General features: G+C 31.0%; 1 protein-coding gene across 3 annotated transcripts in view; it reads left to right on the forward strand.

Annotated features, from left to right (window-relative positions):
• Positions 1-15896, forward strand: part of LOC111718315 (ras-related protein Rab-23) — a 58753-nt gene that overhangs the window by 33428 nt on the left and 9429 nt on the right. For 2 of the 3 annotated variants that reach the window (XM_023493876.1, XM_023493877.1), the window contains exons 2-5: positions 10271-10392; positions 11959-12042; positions 13846-13903; positions 14591-14691. In XM_023493876.1, the coding sequence (XP_023349644.1) occupies positions 10310-10392; positions 11959-12042; positions 13846-13903; positions 14591-14691 (326 nt within the window). In that variant the 5' untranslated portion in view covers positions 10271-10309. Of the gene's footprint in view, positions 1-4523; positions 4765-10270; positions 10393-11958; positions 12043-13845; positions 13904-14590; positions 14692-15896 lie in introns of those variants that run through there. The other variant, XM_023493875.1, reaches the window with a different exon arrangement.

Raw genomic sequence — 15896 nt, forward strand, 5'->3', positions numbered from 1 at the left:
AAACCTAATTTCAAAAGCCATAATATTATTATGTCTGCTATAGTTTATTTTATGAAAAGGGTAAAAGACTGTAAAGATATGTCTACAATGTCTCCGGAAGATAAACAGTGAAGACGAACAAGTTTACTCTGTTTGTATACTGCAATTTTCTTGTTTTACTAAGTACACCCTTATGCAGTCAAGACATAAACAAACAAAATGTGTGAACATAGCAGACGAAACTCAAAAAATTATTTGAAGAGACGATATCAAATTCGTCACTGATTTCCCATGTTTATTGGGACACCCTGTAGAATAAAAAATAACCAACTTTGCTAGGACACAAACTAATTTATTATTAAACTATTTTAAAGTGTCCTATTTTATAGGGCCATGGCAATCTATTTTATAAAGCTCTTCTGTCATATATATATATATTTGTAAATATATGTTAGCAATATTGGCTGACCAAACAGCTGAACCAAATGGGCTAACGTTTTTTGAGGGAACCCTGGGAGACTAAAATTTCGATTTATTTTTTATACGAATTTTTAATTTTCGAAACATTTTTCTGAAAGAGTGTTGAATTAATCCAATGTTAGTTGTGCTTTTTTCTCTCTAATGCATATAAAGAAATTAAGTTTATTAACAAATAGAAATCGTTTTCATTGAAGCTAGAAATGTTGTGCTGAACACTTTTTATTGCTTGAGCTCTCAATAATAAACATATTTAACATCTGTTTGTAGGTGAGTTCAAAAAAGTTACATAGGACGACATTTTTAAAAATTGCAGTGATTTTAATTATTTTTATGATAAACATAACTTTGAAGCTAAATATAGAATTCAGATTTTATAATCATCTTTTTTTATGAAAGAAATAATTCATAAGGATTCAGAAAATATATATTATTTTTTACAGCTAAACCCTTAATAAGCCATACATCGAAAGACTTCATCAAATGTCGTATTCTTTACTTTCTGACAATGGAATTTTGCAAATATTTAGTTTTTTAATTAAATGATTATATGAAGCTTATTAAAACTGTTCCCGCATATTCATGGCTATTTATCTATTTTCGCAAATACTGAGATTTACGTAAAATAGTATAAAACCCATTTAGAAATTGTCAAGACAGTAAATTGTTTAGATGTATAGGCTCATTTAGGGTTTAACTGTACTTTAAAATTAATCTGGTTTAAAATGCTGATTTGAAATTAAAGAAGACTTCATATCACAAAATAAAATCTCACTTTAAAAAAACATTTTTTTTGTGACATTTTTTGAAAAATCATTGAAATTCAAGATTACCTATACTTATAAGTGATAATCAGAAAAAAAGGAAGTCGACTTTTAAACTAAAGTTATGACTTTACAGAGTCCAATGAACATGAGAGACAGCAATTGTGCATTGTAAACAGACCCATTTCACTGTATAAGTAATTTGACAAGTTATTAGTAAAGCTTTTGGTTTGTAACAATATCAAATGCAATTCAGAGTTGCTTTGATATTGGATTTCTATTTGACAGTTTTCTGATTATTTATGTTGATGATTTGTTTTAGAATATAGTTTTTGAAGTCTAAAAACAATTTCAAGATTGGTACAAAATACTGAGTATATACAAAATACCACTTACTTAATTTGTTTTGTTTTGTTACAGTAGGACACATTAAACTTAGAAAATGAAAGACGATGATTAAGTAAGCCTATGTGAATTTAATGTTCTTAGCAACCAAAGTTTTTACTCTATCACTGTGGGGGGGGGGGGGGGTTTTCCACCCTCCTCCCCCCGCTCTATGGTTTTTTCTTTATTACTTTTAAGCGGCATACATTTGAACGCTCAAACTTCTTACTTTATTAACCTCATAGTTGTAAAATAATTTTGACAAAACTTTTGTTATGCATAGGGTGGGGTGGAGGACGGTCAAACGGCTTATCGGTGTTCAAAAATTGATTATTAACTTTTTTTATTAATTAAGCTACAGAGCTTAAATTTAAATATTTAAAAAAACCTTTAAAAAATTACTGTTAGAACGTGCGTCATATGTTAATATTTATCACAAGTAAAAAAATTAACACTTTTCCGACGTACTTTTAAAATTTTTTAAAAACCTACCTAGCACCCTAACCAATAAAGCTAGAGGTTTAATTAAATTCATGAGCACTCCCACTCAACATTGAGGACAAAATCATAGGAGGGAGGGGGGGAATTGAAACACCCCCCAATCTAAATTAGATAAAAATAGACAAAACGGTGATAGGGTAACCGGTAGCTTAAAATAGACTTATTAATATTGTGAAATGGATGCAGGCTGATAATTAATGTGTTTTACCTTTATAGGACTATTTAATATCATAATTTGACTGTAATAGTCGTCTTCCTTGTCCACAACTTTATAGGGCCCACTGCACAAATATTTTTAAATTAAATTCACTGTGTTATTTACTAACCATCGAAGAAGCCGACATTTTCAAAAAAGTTTCTCTATTTTTATATTGGAATTTGGGACATCGTGTTTAGGTTTCTTATTTTCTATTTGTTTGATGTTTTCACGCCATAGAACCCAGTTTTTCTCTGTATCTGTAGCAATTATTTCTAAAGGCAGAGTTGATTGCATTAGCAGGTTGAAAGGTATCGCAATGTACTGTAGAAAAAGAAATGAATAAAAATAAATCTTTTGGAAATAAATCCAGCTTTTTACAGTTATATAACAATGTTTTTTACACCAAAGAATTACTCAGATGAGCTAGATATGAAGATCATTATAAATTCAAAAATGCCATGTGAAATATGCAACATAGTATTTACAAACTTTTGAAATATGCAATACTATAGCATTTGCAAACTTGTAAAATATGCAATATTATAGCATTTGCAAACTCGTGAATTATGTAATATTATAGCATTTACAAACTTGTAAATATGCTAAATAGCATTTGCAAACTTGTGAAATATGCAATATAGCATTTGAAAACTTGTGAATTATGCAATATTATAGCATTTGAAAACTTGTAAAATATGCAGTATAGCATTTGCAAACTTGTAAATATGCAAAATAGCATTTGCAAACCTGTGAAATATGCAATATAGCATTTGAAAACTTGTGAAATATGCAATATAGCATTTGCAAACTTGTAAAATATGCAATATTATAGCATTTGCAAACTTGTAAATATGCAAAGTAGCATTTGTAAACTTGTGAAATATGCAATATAGTATTAGCAAACTTGTGAAATATGCAATATAGCATTTTCAAACTTGTTAAATATGCAATATAGCATTTTCAAACTTGTAAAATATGCAATATAAAATTATTCCCTTTTTAAAAAACTACAAGCATAACAGCCTAAGTCACAACAGTTACTAAAAAATATTGTAGATACTCTTTCTTTTATATCTGAAAGTTTATCATTTTCTGTTGCGGTTTCTCAATGTTGGCAGCGACGAGAAAGAAAAAAATTTAACAGAATTTCTTACTTTTAAGATTTCGCTTTCAGTGTGCGTATAAAGTTGGAAAACTTGTGCATTCTGCTAATTTTTTTTTACAGAAGATCAACAAAATCTGAGTTGCTGCAACCAAAAGGTCCAAAAGACGTAGGGGTTTGGGAGAGGGGAGAGGGGGGGTGGTCAAAGTAAATCAAAATACTATAAACACCAATCAAAAAGAGTTTCAAAACATTAAATTTCAAATTTCAAAACTAAATGGAATATTTAAGATTTATTTTGATATGAATAACAAAGTATTGTTTTTTTTTTAAATCAGGAACAGGCCTGACATGTTACTCATCTTCACGCAACCTCTCGTCATATAATCATCATTTTATACCTATAGTCATTTTACCCCCCCATGTTAATTATTCTAAAAACAGTTAGAAATTAAATTCCTTTTTGTTTATTATCATTTTCCAATTGTTATGTTTGTTGAATTTTAAACATTTGTAATTGCATTTAAAAGTTCGGTCCTTATCACAGAATCGCATTTTTTAAAAATTTTATTTTTGTTGGCGTATGCGTTTTAAATGAAAAAAGACAACTCGTGAAGTTAAAAGATTGTTGAATATATAGATAAAACCGGGATTGAATTCACATTGAAGAAACCAAACCCATCTCGCCCCGGTTAGTCCAGGGCAAACCTTAAAATAATTATTTCAAATTCTCACCCAGTTTTTTAAACCCATAAAAAATAGATAAAATTCTTAAATGAAAGGCAGAATACAGAAACAGTGGCAAACAGCCCCCCCCCCCCCTGCTGCTTATTAATTGATAAAACTAGAAAGTTGGGTTTCTATAATGCAAACCTGACTCCTGAGAATGATACGGATTATTAACCGAAGGCGAGAACAGATTTTGTATAAAAAACTTGATTTCTATAAACAGTAAAACTGAGTACAAACCTCTTCTAATACGCTCAAATAGGCAAATTGGAGAAGGAACTACAGGGACCTTTTAATTGCGTACGTTTGAAGCGTGTTTGCGTATATTTAGCGTCGGCATGCGTTTGTTGTTGCGTAGGCCGCGGGTTACAGATCTTGAGTGAACGAGTGCGAATCTTCTGAAACACATCCGTTCATTCTTCAGTTCGCTGTAAACACTAGAACAGAGCAGACGTGATATTGAAGTTCTACGCAGCCTAAATGGTTTCGTGACTCTACAAGGAATTCCCTATTTTACAGAGGGTGTACACTTTGAATGTACACGTTGTACAATTAGTGAACGAATATAGTGAGGTACAAGGATGTACATTACCGATATTCACGATGACGATTTTGAGATTGCGATTAAGGTTTGTTACAATTGGTTTTTGATCTGTATATCTTTGCAACCCAATGTTGTATACCTTTAGTATTCGGTTGGATCAAATAGCCTAAATTTGAAATTTTGTATGTTTGCACCAACAGGTTGCAAAGAAGTAGGGATTATAAAATGTTTGGCGCAAAAACTAAAATCCTTTACATGATTGACACATTAAATTTTGAATTACCCCCTTTTTCGAATGACATTAAAAAAGTATAATTTGTTGCAAGTAAACACTTTTATAGTTTAAATGTAAATATTCACCATGGGCGCTTACCTTTGAACATATTTCTTGAAAATTGTATTTATTTTGAACAGAATAAACTAATAATTGACGTCGTGAAAATAAAATAAAATTAATTTTTTCTATTAAGGGAGCATTCAAATAAACCGTCATCCGAAGACAACAAAAAGAAGATTTTTTTATTAAGTTTTTGTGTCTGGACTATGTGATGTTTAAGAAAATGCGCAGGACAATTTGGGTTTACCCCCCCCCCCTCACTTGAAAATTATGTTTTTATTAATCCCAGCAGGGAGCAAATATATTTCTACAATAAGATCCAATTTCGTTTAATTTTGTCAAATAAAAGATTTTTCTAGAACCCTCAACCATCTCATTTGCTGAAACCCAGACAACAGGCATTTTGCAACACTAGTGCAAAATCTATCATTCAATTAGATTAGATTTATTAGATTTTTAAAGTGATTTTTAGTTCCTACAAAATCAAAAAGCTTTTTACAATCTCCTTTTTGTGTTAATCATTAAATCTTTAACAGTTCTTATCTTTGATATAATCCAACATCTGTTCCTTTCTTCTTCTATGGTGCAGTATTTCCAACCCAGATTTTGATTTCTAATAGATGATGCATTTTATGTTGGGCGATCAATAGAGAGGGAATTTTTAAAAATGCTTTTTTGTTACATTTGCTTTTTTTTCTTAATTTTTCATTTCCGTGCTCCAGGCAGATGAATTTGTAAATATGTTTATAAATAGATCTGGAGAGGGGTCAAGAATTCATTATCATGCAACCCCACTGTCTGGCAAGCAACCTACATAGATATGGAAACAATACTTTAAAATAACACATTTTGTATTTTAAACTCAATCGGTTTTGTTAGAATAAGATAAGGCTAAAGTGCCAAAAGTTAAAATAATGAGATTGCCGTCTTTTTATAAATGAAAAAGTTTCTAAACCAATATAGAATGCACTAGCCCGTAAAGTACTTTTTTATTTTGTTAAGATAATAAAAAAGCATAACTCATTTTATTGCACAGCTGTCTTTTTATAAATGTCTTTCCAAATCAATAATGAGGGAAGGGAACTGAATTCTTGCCACGAAGATGTTTTTAATCCCTATATCTTTGGAACCCGATGTTGTAGACCTCTAATATTTCAAACTATAAATTCTTTTAGATCTAGTAATTTAAGTTTGACATATCAAAGGTTTATACAATCAATTTGATTAGAAAATTTAAGTTTGTTACAAAAACTCAGATTCTTTGAATAATACTTGGCCCCGAAGGATTGAAATGTTAAAAAAACATCTTTTTTTGTTGCTATTTTTTGGTAAATTGATTTGTTTTTCTCCCGGACATTTTTCTTTGTAAGAAGGTTGTTAACTGTGGGTGAATAGAACAAGTTTCTTGTTAAATTACTGACAGTGTGAATTGAAGATGATTTTCCTGTTTATACAACACACGTGAATGAGTCGATGAAAAGTGTGAAATGGGATTCAAGAAAAAAGATTCTGACAAATAGAAAAGAAATAAAAATAAAAAGGGTAAAAAGTTGAATAAGAATCATATTTATAAGACCAGGGTTTCAAACTAAAATATTTTCAGTAGAACCAACGGTAGAACATAATATTCATAATTTATGTGTTTGGAACGAATTCTGACAGTCTGATAGATATCAGAATAAATAAATACTAAATATTTTTCATATCATAGGTTCAAAACTTTCTTTTTCTTATTCGCTTTTGTCCTGAAGTCTCGTAAGATCTAGTTTTCTAAACCTGAACTCTACTGCTTTCAGAGTAAAATAGCTAACTAGCTAGAAAGGAGTCGAATATTTAGCTAGATAGTTAAACTAAGGAGACTTGGCATTTCGTAGCTTAATAGTTAACCAAAAATAGCTTAATAGCTAAACCATGAAAATTCGGGAGAAATTGCCTGAAGTGCAGCTTAATAGCTAAACCAGGAAAATCTAGGAGAACTATCCTGATGTAGCTAGGTAGCTAAACCGGGAAAATGTAGGAGAACTATCTTTTAGTAGCTTAATAGCTAAACCAGGAAAATGTTATAGGAGAACTATCTTTTAGTAGCTTAATAGCTAAACCAGGAAAATGTTGTAGGAGAACTATCCTGAAGTAGCTTAATAGCTAAACCAGGAAAATGTAGGAGAACTATCCTGTAGTAGCTGAATAGCTAAACCAGGAAAATGTAGGAGAACTATCCTGTAGTAGCTTAAGGGCTAAACCAGGAAAATGTAGGAGAACTATCATGTAGCAGCTTAATAGCTAAACCAGGAAAATCTAGGAGAACTATCCTGAAGTAGCTAAGTAGCTAAACCAGGACAATGTATAAGAACTATCCTGTAGTAGCTAAGTAGCTAAACCAGGACAATGTATAAGAACCATCCTGTAGTAGCTAAGTGGCTAAACCAGGACAATGTATAAGAACTATCCTGTAGTAGCTAAGTATCTAAACCAGTACAACCCCATTAATATAAAATATTTTCATTTCCCAATTCGATTTTTCCTTTTCTTTCCATTTGGACGATATGTGGGTGTTGGATGATATGTGGGTGATATTTGGATGATATGTGTGGGTGATTTATTGATGATATCTGGATGATATGTGGGTGATATTTGGATGATATGTGTGGGTGATTTATTGATGATATTTGGATGATATGTGGGTGATATTTGGATGATATGTGGGTGATATTTGGATGATATGCGTGGGTGATTTATTGATGATATCTGGATGATATGTGGGTGATATCTGGATGATATAACCCACATATCATCCAGATATCAGCAATCCAATCCAGTATTCTTTTTTACAAATTCACCCCAGTATCATTCCTCCATATTTAATAATCTAAATTAACACCCCTACATACATACAGCACACATCTTTAACAATCACATATTTAATAAATGTTATACTGTATTCACTTACCGTTATTCCTATTACAAGACCATGCCTAAGTGGAACTTAAATTTATAAAAAAATCAATAATTTACTGACATTGATTCTAATGAAAACATCGGTTTTATTCCAAAATGATAGAAATTTTGAAACATTGTATTTTTCAAAATAGTTGCATAAAATTTCTTACATATCAATTCTCCTGAAAAATCATCAAATATATTAAATTCTCACTTAAAAAATACAATTTTGTGCAGTTGAGGTTTTGTGAATATATTGACACAGAAACTGGGATTAAAAAAGTCGAGTTTAAGTGGAGTTTTGAAATCCAAGTTTTCATCCTGACTTGGTAAAAAATGGGATTCAAAAACTCGAATTTAAGTCGAGTTTATGCACCCGGATTTCACCCAGCTTGTGACAAAAAGTTATCATCTAGTTGTATCATCCAGTTGTGTTTCCTGGTTTGTTTCCACTTAGAAATGTATTCAATGTTTGAAGATTTAAGCCGACGCTCAATTTTAGTGGATTTGAGACGCTGCTCAAATTCATTAAATTCGGACATTGGTATCTTGCACATATACTATACTTTGCAGACAGTCATTTACCTTTAATTTTGTATGAGAAGATAAAGTAAGGATTTGATTAACATCATCAATACTCCTTGATGAGCTTCCTGCTTTTCTTCATATTCAGTTTTCCATGATTTTGAATTGAGAAAGGGAAGTGCAGTGAAACATGTCCCTATAGTCCAACTTGTCAAGGCCTGCTCATTAAAAAAAATATAACTATAACTTTAATGGTTAGCGTGCAAGGGAGAATTTTAAAAAATCCAAAACGTACGGAAAAATGTTCAGAAATAATTATTTTTATTTTTAACAAATATTAGCATGTGACACATTTTATTACATCTATTTTTAATGGCTTTTTAAATTTTTAGATTTTAGCCCGGTAGATTAATTAATAAAAAAGTTATTGCATTTTTTTTGAAGCACCGACCAGCCGTTCGACTGTTTTCCAGCATTCCCAATGCATAACAATTATTTTAAGTAAGTGTTTTTAAGTAGGCCGTTTTAAAGTTAATTAGAAAAACCACAGCCCCCACCCCTTACCCCACTCGTTATTGGGTTAAACTATTGATTCTGCTTTATCAAAATTTTTATTCATAGCTTAAAATATCAAAAATCTACGAAAATATATTGAAAAGTTTGAAGGATTAGTAGTGTTAACTGTTCAGTTTCTTTCATATATTAAAAATTCATGTTTTCCGTAATAAATATTTTGTTTTGCAGTGACATTGAGACCTAAACTACATAACAAAATATATCTGAAGTGTGTGTAAAAACTTCTAATTCTAGTTCCGCCAACATTTAGGTTAAAGGGTTCATAATAAGTATCATTTCCGCTTTAGGGTTGACAATTTGCAGTTAGGTCATGCACTGTAGGCTAATTGAGGGAACATAAACAGATTATATATATATGAAGCAGTACACAGAATATATAAAGCAGTACACAGAATATATGAAGCAGTACACAGAATGTATGAAGCAATACACATAATATATTAAGCAGTACACAGAATATATGAAGCAGTACACAGAATACTAGATAGTTTTCTGCAGACAATATTGCTCAAAACATTACAGAAAGAAAAAATAATTGTTAACATATCATGGTTTCTTATTTAGAAGGGGGTGGTTTGGGATAGAGTTGGGCATTGTAATCAGATGGACAGAAAAATTAACGAAGGATGAACGAACAATTTTGATCGTTTAAAGAATAATGTAGATTTTTAAAAACGAAGAAAAACGAAATTAACAATCGTTTACATTTTTTGACCAGCGAGACAATTATCGAACGAGTTTTGGAAAGAACTAAAGATTTTTTTTTTCTGAATGACTAAAAAAAACCGAACAAAATGGCTCTTTAACGAACGATGAACGATCAAATAAAAAAATAACTAGCACATTTCTAATTTCGTTGGGCGCAAATGATTGGATTAAAAATATTTCTATCAATCATAACATGTGATATTAGTTTTACGTCTTTCGGCCATGAAATGAAAAAAGTAGTTTAGCTCTCAACTCTGTATGGACAATGGAACGAAGTTTTTACCACAAAATCTGAGTTTTAATACATCTATCTCTGCATGTCGATGTCACACACCTTTAATATTTCAAACTATGAATTCTGCTAGATGAAATATTCGAAATTTGAAACATCGAAGGTATAAACAATGAGGTTGCAAAGATATAGAATTTTAAAAGGTTTGAGTTTGTGGCAAAAACTCAATTCCTTTTTTTTATTTTTTTTTTATACTAGATCTCTATATTTCTTCAGATTGTGATCGTGGGTAATGGCGCAGTTGGAAAATCCTCCATGATCCAGAAATATTGTCGTGGAATATTTACAAGCGAATATAAGAAAACTATAGGGGTAGACTTCCTGGAGAAACGTCTCAGGTAAAATATTCTAAATATCTTCATTTTTAAAAGATTTGTTTTCCTTTAGAATTCTTTATAAAAGGCATATTTTTACCAGCCATTGTAAATCTGAAAATATATGTAAGTTTTTTTGGGAAAATATAATTGAGTATTTCCCACAAACTGTGAATTCTGTTAGATCAAGTAGTGTCAGTTTGAAGTATCTTAGGTTTACACCATCAGGTTGCAAAGCTATTGGCATTTGAAAATTTGAGTTTGTTGAAAAAACTCAAATTCTTTAGTTAATTTCTTGATTGCCATTTTAAAAATCTTAAAATGTATAAAACCATTTTCAAAACTTTTTCATAAAATTTATCTTCTTTCGGTAGTATTTTCTTTTTACAATATAATCAGATTAACTTTTCCTAAAAACTTAATTCATCATTAGAGAAAATTTATAAATGATTTAGTTGAACAAAGTACGTCTGAAACATGAAAGTACAAACATCTTATAGGTTCTATCAAATCTCGATTCAGTTTCTTGAATTGTCTGGTGTACAGATAGGATGGGTTGGTCCTGATATATCCTAGATTGTTTAGTATACAAGGATAGGATGGGTTGGACCTGATATATCCTAGATTGTTTAGTATACAAGGATAGGATGGGTTGGACCTGATATATCCTAGATTGTTTAGTATACAAGGATAGGATGGGTTGGTCCTGATATATCCTAGATTGTTTAGTATACAAGGACAGGATGGGTTGGGCCTGATATATCCTAGTTTGTTTAGTATACAAGGAGAGAATGGGTTGGACCTGATATATCCTAGATTGTTTAGTATACAAGGCGAGGATGGGTTGGACCTGATATATCCTAGATTGTTTAGTATACAAGGAGAGAATGGGTTGGGCCTGATATATCCTAGATTGTTTAGTATACAAGGAGAGAATGGGCTGGGCCTGATATATCCTAAATTTTTTAGTATACAAGGAGAGAATGGGTTGGACCTGATATATCCTAGATTGTTTAGTTTACAAGGAGAGAATGGGTTGGACCTGATATATTCTAGATTGTTTAGTATACAAGGAGAGGATAGTTTCCTGATATATCCTAGATTGTTTACTATACAACGAGAGGATGGGTTGGTCCTGATATATCCTAGATTGTTTAGTATACAAGGAGAGGATGGGTTGGTCCTGAAATATCCTAGATTGTTTAGTATACAAAGAGAGAATGGGTTGGACCTGATATATCCTAGATTTTTTAGTATACAAGGCGAGGATGGGTTGGTCCTGATATATCCTAGATTGTTTAGTGTACAAGGCGAGGATGGGTTGGACCTGATATATCCTAGATTGTTTAGTATACAAGGCGACGATGGGTTGGTCCTGATAAATCCTAGATTGTTTAGAATACAAGGTGAGGATGGGTTGGACCTGATATATCCTAGATTGTTTAGTATACAAGGAGAGAATGGGTTGGGCCTGATATATTCTAGATTGTTTAGTATACAAGGAGAGAATGGGTTGGGCCTGATATATCCTAGATTGTTTAGTATACAAGGAGAGGATGGGTTGGACATGATATATCCTAGATTGTTTAGTATACAAGGAGAGGATGTAAGATTGATGCTATGGGATACTGCGGGACAAGAAGAGTTTGATTGTATTACCAGAGCATACTACAGGTATCTTATCTTTTTTTATCAAGATCTTTTTTAACAACATACTTGCGTATCATTATTCTTAATAAACGTTATTAATAAAATGTTACAATTTTAGTTTGTCATAAATATTTTTAAATAAACTTTTTGTAATTCTTTGAACTTTTATATCACTTATGAAATTTCTTTAGAGGCTTGAACAGGGACCTTAATCTTTTTTATTGAATTTATTTTAGAGGAAATATCATCCTTCGTTTTATCAGAAGTAATGGAAAGATTTGAGTAATAGTTTGTCACTGTCAGAACAAGAAGAGAAATATAAAGATTGTAGAAAACATTTTTGGTCAAATTAGAAAATTCAAATCGAACATTAATAGAGTGCTGCTGCAGACATGCCTGATTCACAACTGTACCCTTTAAACCTTTGTCTGATCAAGTATGAAAACGTTATTCACGTTCTTGTTTATGAAAACTGCTTATTTTAATTGCACTTTCTCTTAAAGAATTGTAAATTAAGTAACAAAAACAAAAAATTACACACTGAGAATTTATAAGAATTTGTCATAAAAAAACTACAATACTTTCCAGAGAGTTATTTATATATTTGTTTCCATTATAAGTTTTATTTCTCATCATTAGTTCCATATAACTTTTCTTCCCGGGATATTTTCCAGTTCGTGTTTATTTAGAGAATGAGAAGTTTTTGTTTAGCGTAATTATTTCAAACATAGCGAACGTAATTTTTGCATAGAAAAGTACAAATTCGTATTCTTTGGATCAATGAAATTTAATAAAGGATGAGATCATGGCAAGAAGGAGCATACAGTGATTCTGATTTTGCCAATTATCTCAACTCAAGCCTATAACAACGCTTTATAGATCTAAAATTTACATTTCGAGGGCTCCAAAAAGTGTAAGTGAATTAGTGAGGCGAAAACAAAGACCAAGGCATTGCAATACTTCAAAGTCAACCAAGTCTTAAAAATTGATAATTTGCCTAGCCGTCTGGTACAATGTGAGCTATGCTTTCTTATATTTAATCCATTTTTTACACCTCTAAAGGAACTGAATATAAACTGATGAATTATAATTTTTCTAATCCTTCTTCATTTCCACCTTGAATTGAGTTTTTGCCACAAACTCAGATTTTATAATTCCTATTTCTTTTGAACCCGATGTCGTGGACCTTAGCTATTTCAAACTTTGAATTCTGTCAGATCAAATCATAGATTAATAACAATACAGATAGAACACTAGAAAACGTCTTTTCAAGATTCAGGGGTTTTTCTTCACAATAAACCTGATGCAGAAGCACAAAGCAGTTAGGTGCATGCAGCGTTCTGCGTTAAATGACAAAACACAGAGAGAAAGCTTGCGCGTAATTCCTGTGGGCTTTTGCCTCAGGGTTATTGTTTTTCCCTAAATATTGAAAAGACGACATCTAGTGTCCTATCTGTATTGTTACTAATCTATCGATAAAATAATTTAAGTTTGAAATATCAAAGGTTTACATCATCAGGTTGCAAAGAATAAGGAATTCCACTATCTTAGTTTGTGGTAAAGACAATTTACACCATCATATAGGGACTCATAATTTATTTATGAATCAACCATTTTTTTTGTTTCAATATTACCGAAAAATCAAGATTCGGCATTAATAGTGTCACACAAATGATCTGCTTATGCAGTTCGTCTGTGAAGAAAGTTTTAGATTATTCTACAGAAGTTTGATAAGAACTTTATCTTCCATTGTTATTATTTTATCATTATCATCAAAATAAAAATGATGCTCCTTATCTATTGCTATTTTTAATTTTATATTTTCAGAGGAGCGCAGGCGTGTGTAATCACATTTTCAACCACAGACAGAGACAGTTTTTACCAGGTGGGGACAATTCAATATTTTTCCTTCATCATTTAAAGGGACTGTTTGGTTTACACTCTTACCCTTTAAACCTTTATAGAGAAATCACTATTGAAAATAATTAATTTTCAAGGAGAAAGTGAACAGGAAATTTGAATTTGGTTTTGACAAAGGAATTGAGTCTTTGTAACAAACTCTGATTTTCTAATCCTTATATATTTAGATTCCAATGTCGTATACCTTTGATATTTCAAACTATGAGTTCTGTTAGATCAAAAATAAAAGTTTGAAATATCATAGGTTTACGACAGTGGGTTTCAAAGATATAGGGATTATCAGAGTTTGTGGTAAAGAATCAACTCCTTTAATTTAAAATTTAGATTTTACTTTAGAAATAGCATATAAAATGGATACAATTCAATTCAACTTTTCTCCTTTTTCTTTTAAAACTGTAAATTCGACAATATAACATGAGATTTCAAATATAACTGAGATTAAATTGAATTCCTGCACTTTACTTTAACAAAAAGACTCGACAAATGAAGGATTTTTTCCTTCTTCTACTTATTATCAAAATGCTATAGATATTCTAAAATTGTTCTGGAAATTTTGATTATATTTATATAATATATAATATATAATATATAATATATAACATATAATATAAAATATATTATATTTAATATTGTTTTTTCATTTTATTTCCAGGTCCGAAGATGGAAGAAGAAGGTTGAGGAGGAGTGTGGAAGTATACCAATGGTTTTGGTTCAAAACAAAATGGATCTTCTTTATAATTCAGCTGTAGACAGGTATATTTTATATATATATTAAACAGATTTAACAGTTTGGCAATAAGTTCAGCAAGATTTGACTTTAGATGACATTTTGACCAACTAAGATTTTGAAAAATATAAGATCTCCGACATGGGAATTAGATCTCCGACATGGGAATTGGATCTCCGACATGGGAATTAACAGATTTACGGATTAGAAAATTAGAGTTTGTGGTAAAGAATCAATGATTATTGATTTAATTAATGATTTAATGATTATTGAATCATAAATCTACCAATACCCTGCTCTCTTAACAACAGTCGGACCGGCACTTGAAATGAACCAAACTTTACTGTTTGCTATCCCGTTTTTACTAAACCAGACTTTACTGTTTGCTATCCCGTTTTTACTAAACCAGACTTTACTGTTTGCTATCCCGTTTCTACTAAACCAGACTTTACTGTTTGCTATCCCGTTTTTACTAAACCAGACTTTACTGTTTGCTATCCTGTTTTTACTAAACCAGACTTTACTGTTTGCTATCCTGTTTTTACTAAACCAGACTTTACTGTTTGCTATCCCGTTTTTACTAAACCAGACTTTACTGTTTGCTATCCCGTTTTTACTAAACCAGACTTTACTGTTTGCTATCCCGTTTTTACTAAACCAGACTTTACTGTTTGCTATCCTGTTTTTACTAAACCAGACTTTACTGTTTGCTATCCTGTTTTTACTGTCTTTGTCAAAATATGTTCAGCCACCCCTCCCTCGTTCCATGAAACAAATAAGAAGTGTAGAACAGAATTCTTTCTCAAGGGAATACTCAAACCAGCAATTTATATTCATCTGTCAATCAATCCTTTTCCTTTAAGAACCTTTTCCTAATCTCAAAATAAAGAAAAAGAAAGATTTTTTGCAGCATTATGCAAGCAAGACTTTGCACCCATTTTATTTTTATTTTACCATTTCTTTACGAAGTTTTATAAAAATAATAAAATTTAATCTTAACTATTTCTGAATTCTTATCCACTACTATCATAAATTCTTATCCATTTCTATTTTAAATTCTTGTTCACTTCAATTCTGAATTCTTATTCACTTCAATTCTAAATTCATATCCACTTCTATTTTAAATTAATATCCACTTCTATAATACATTTTCCTATCTATTTTATTGTCCTTGTTTTTTATTACTGCTTTAAGTCAGTCCTAACACATGGCGGCTTCTCCATTTTGACCT

This window comes from Eurytemora carolleeae, unplaced genomic scaffold (genome assembly GCF_000591075.1).
Source record: "Eurytemora carolleeae unplaced genomic scaffold, Eaff_2.0 scaffold60, whole genome shotgun sequence".
Taxonomy (NCBI): Eukaryota; Metazoa; Arthropoda; class Copepoda; order Calanoida; family Temoridae; genus Eurytemora; species Eurytemora carolleeae.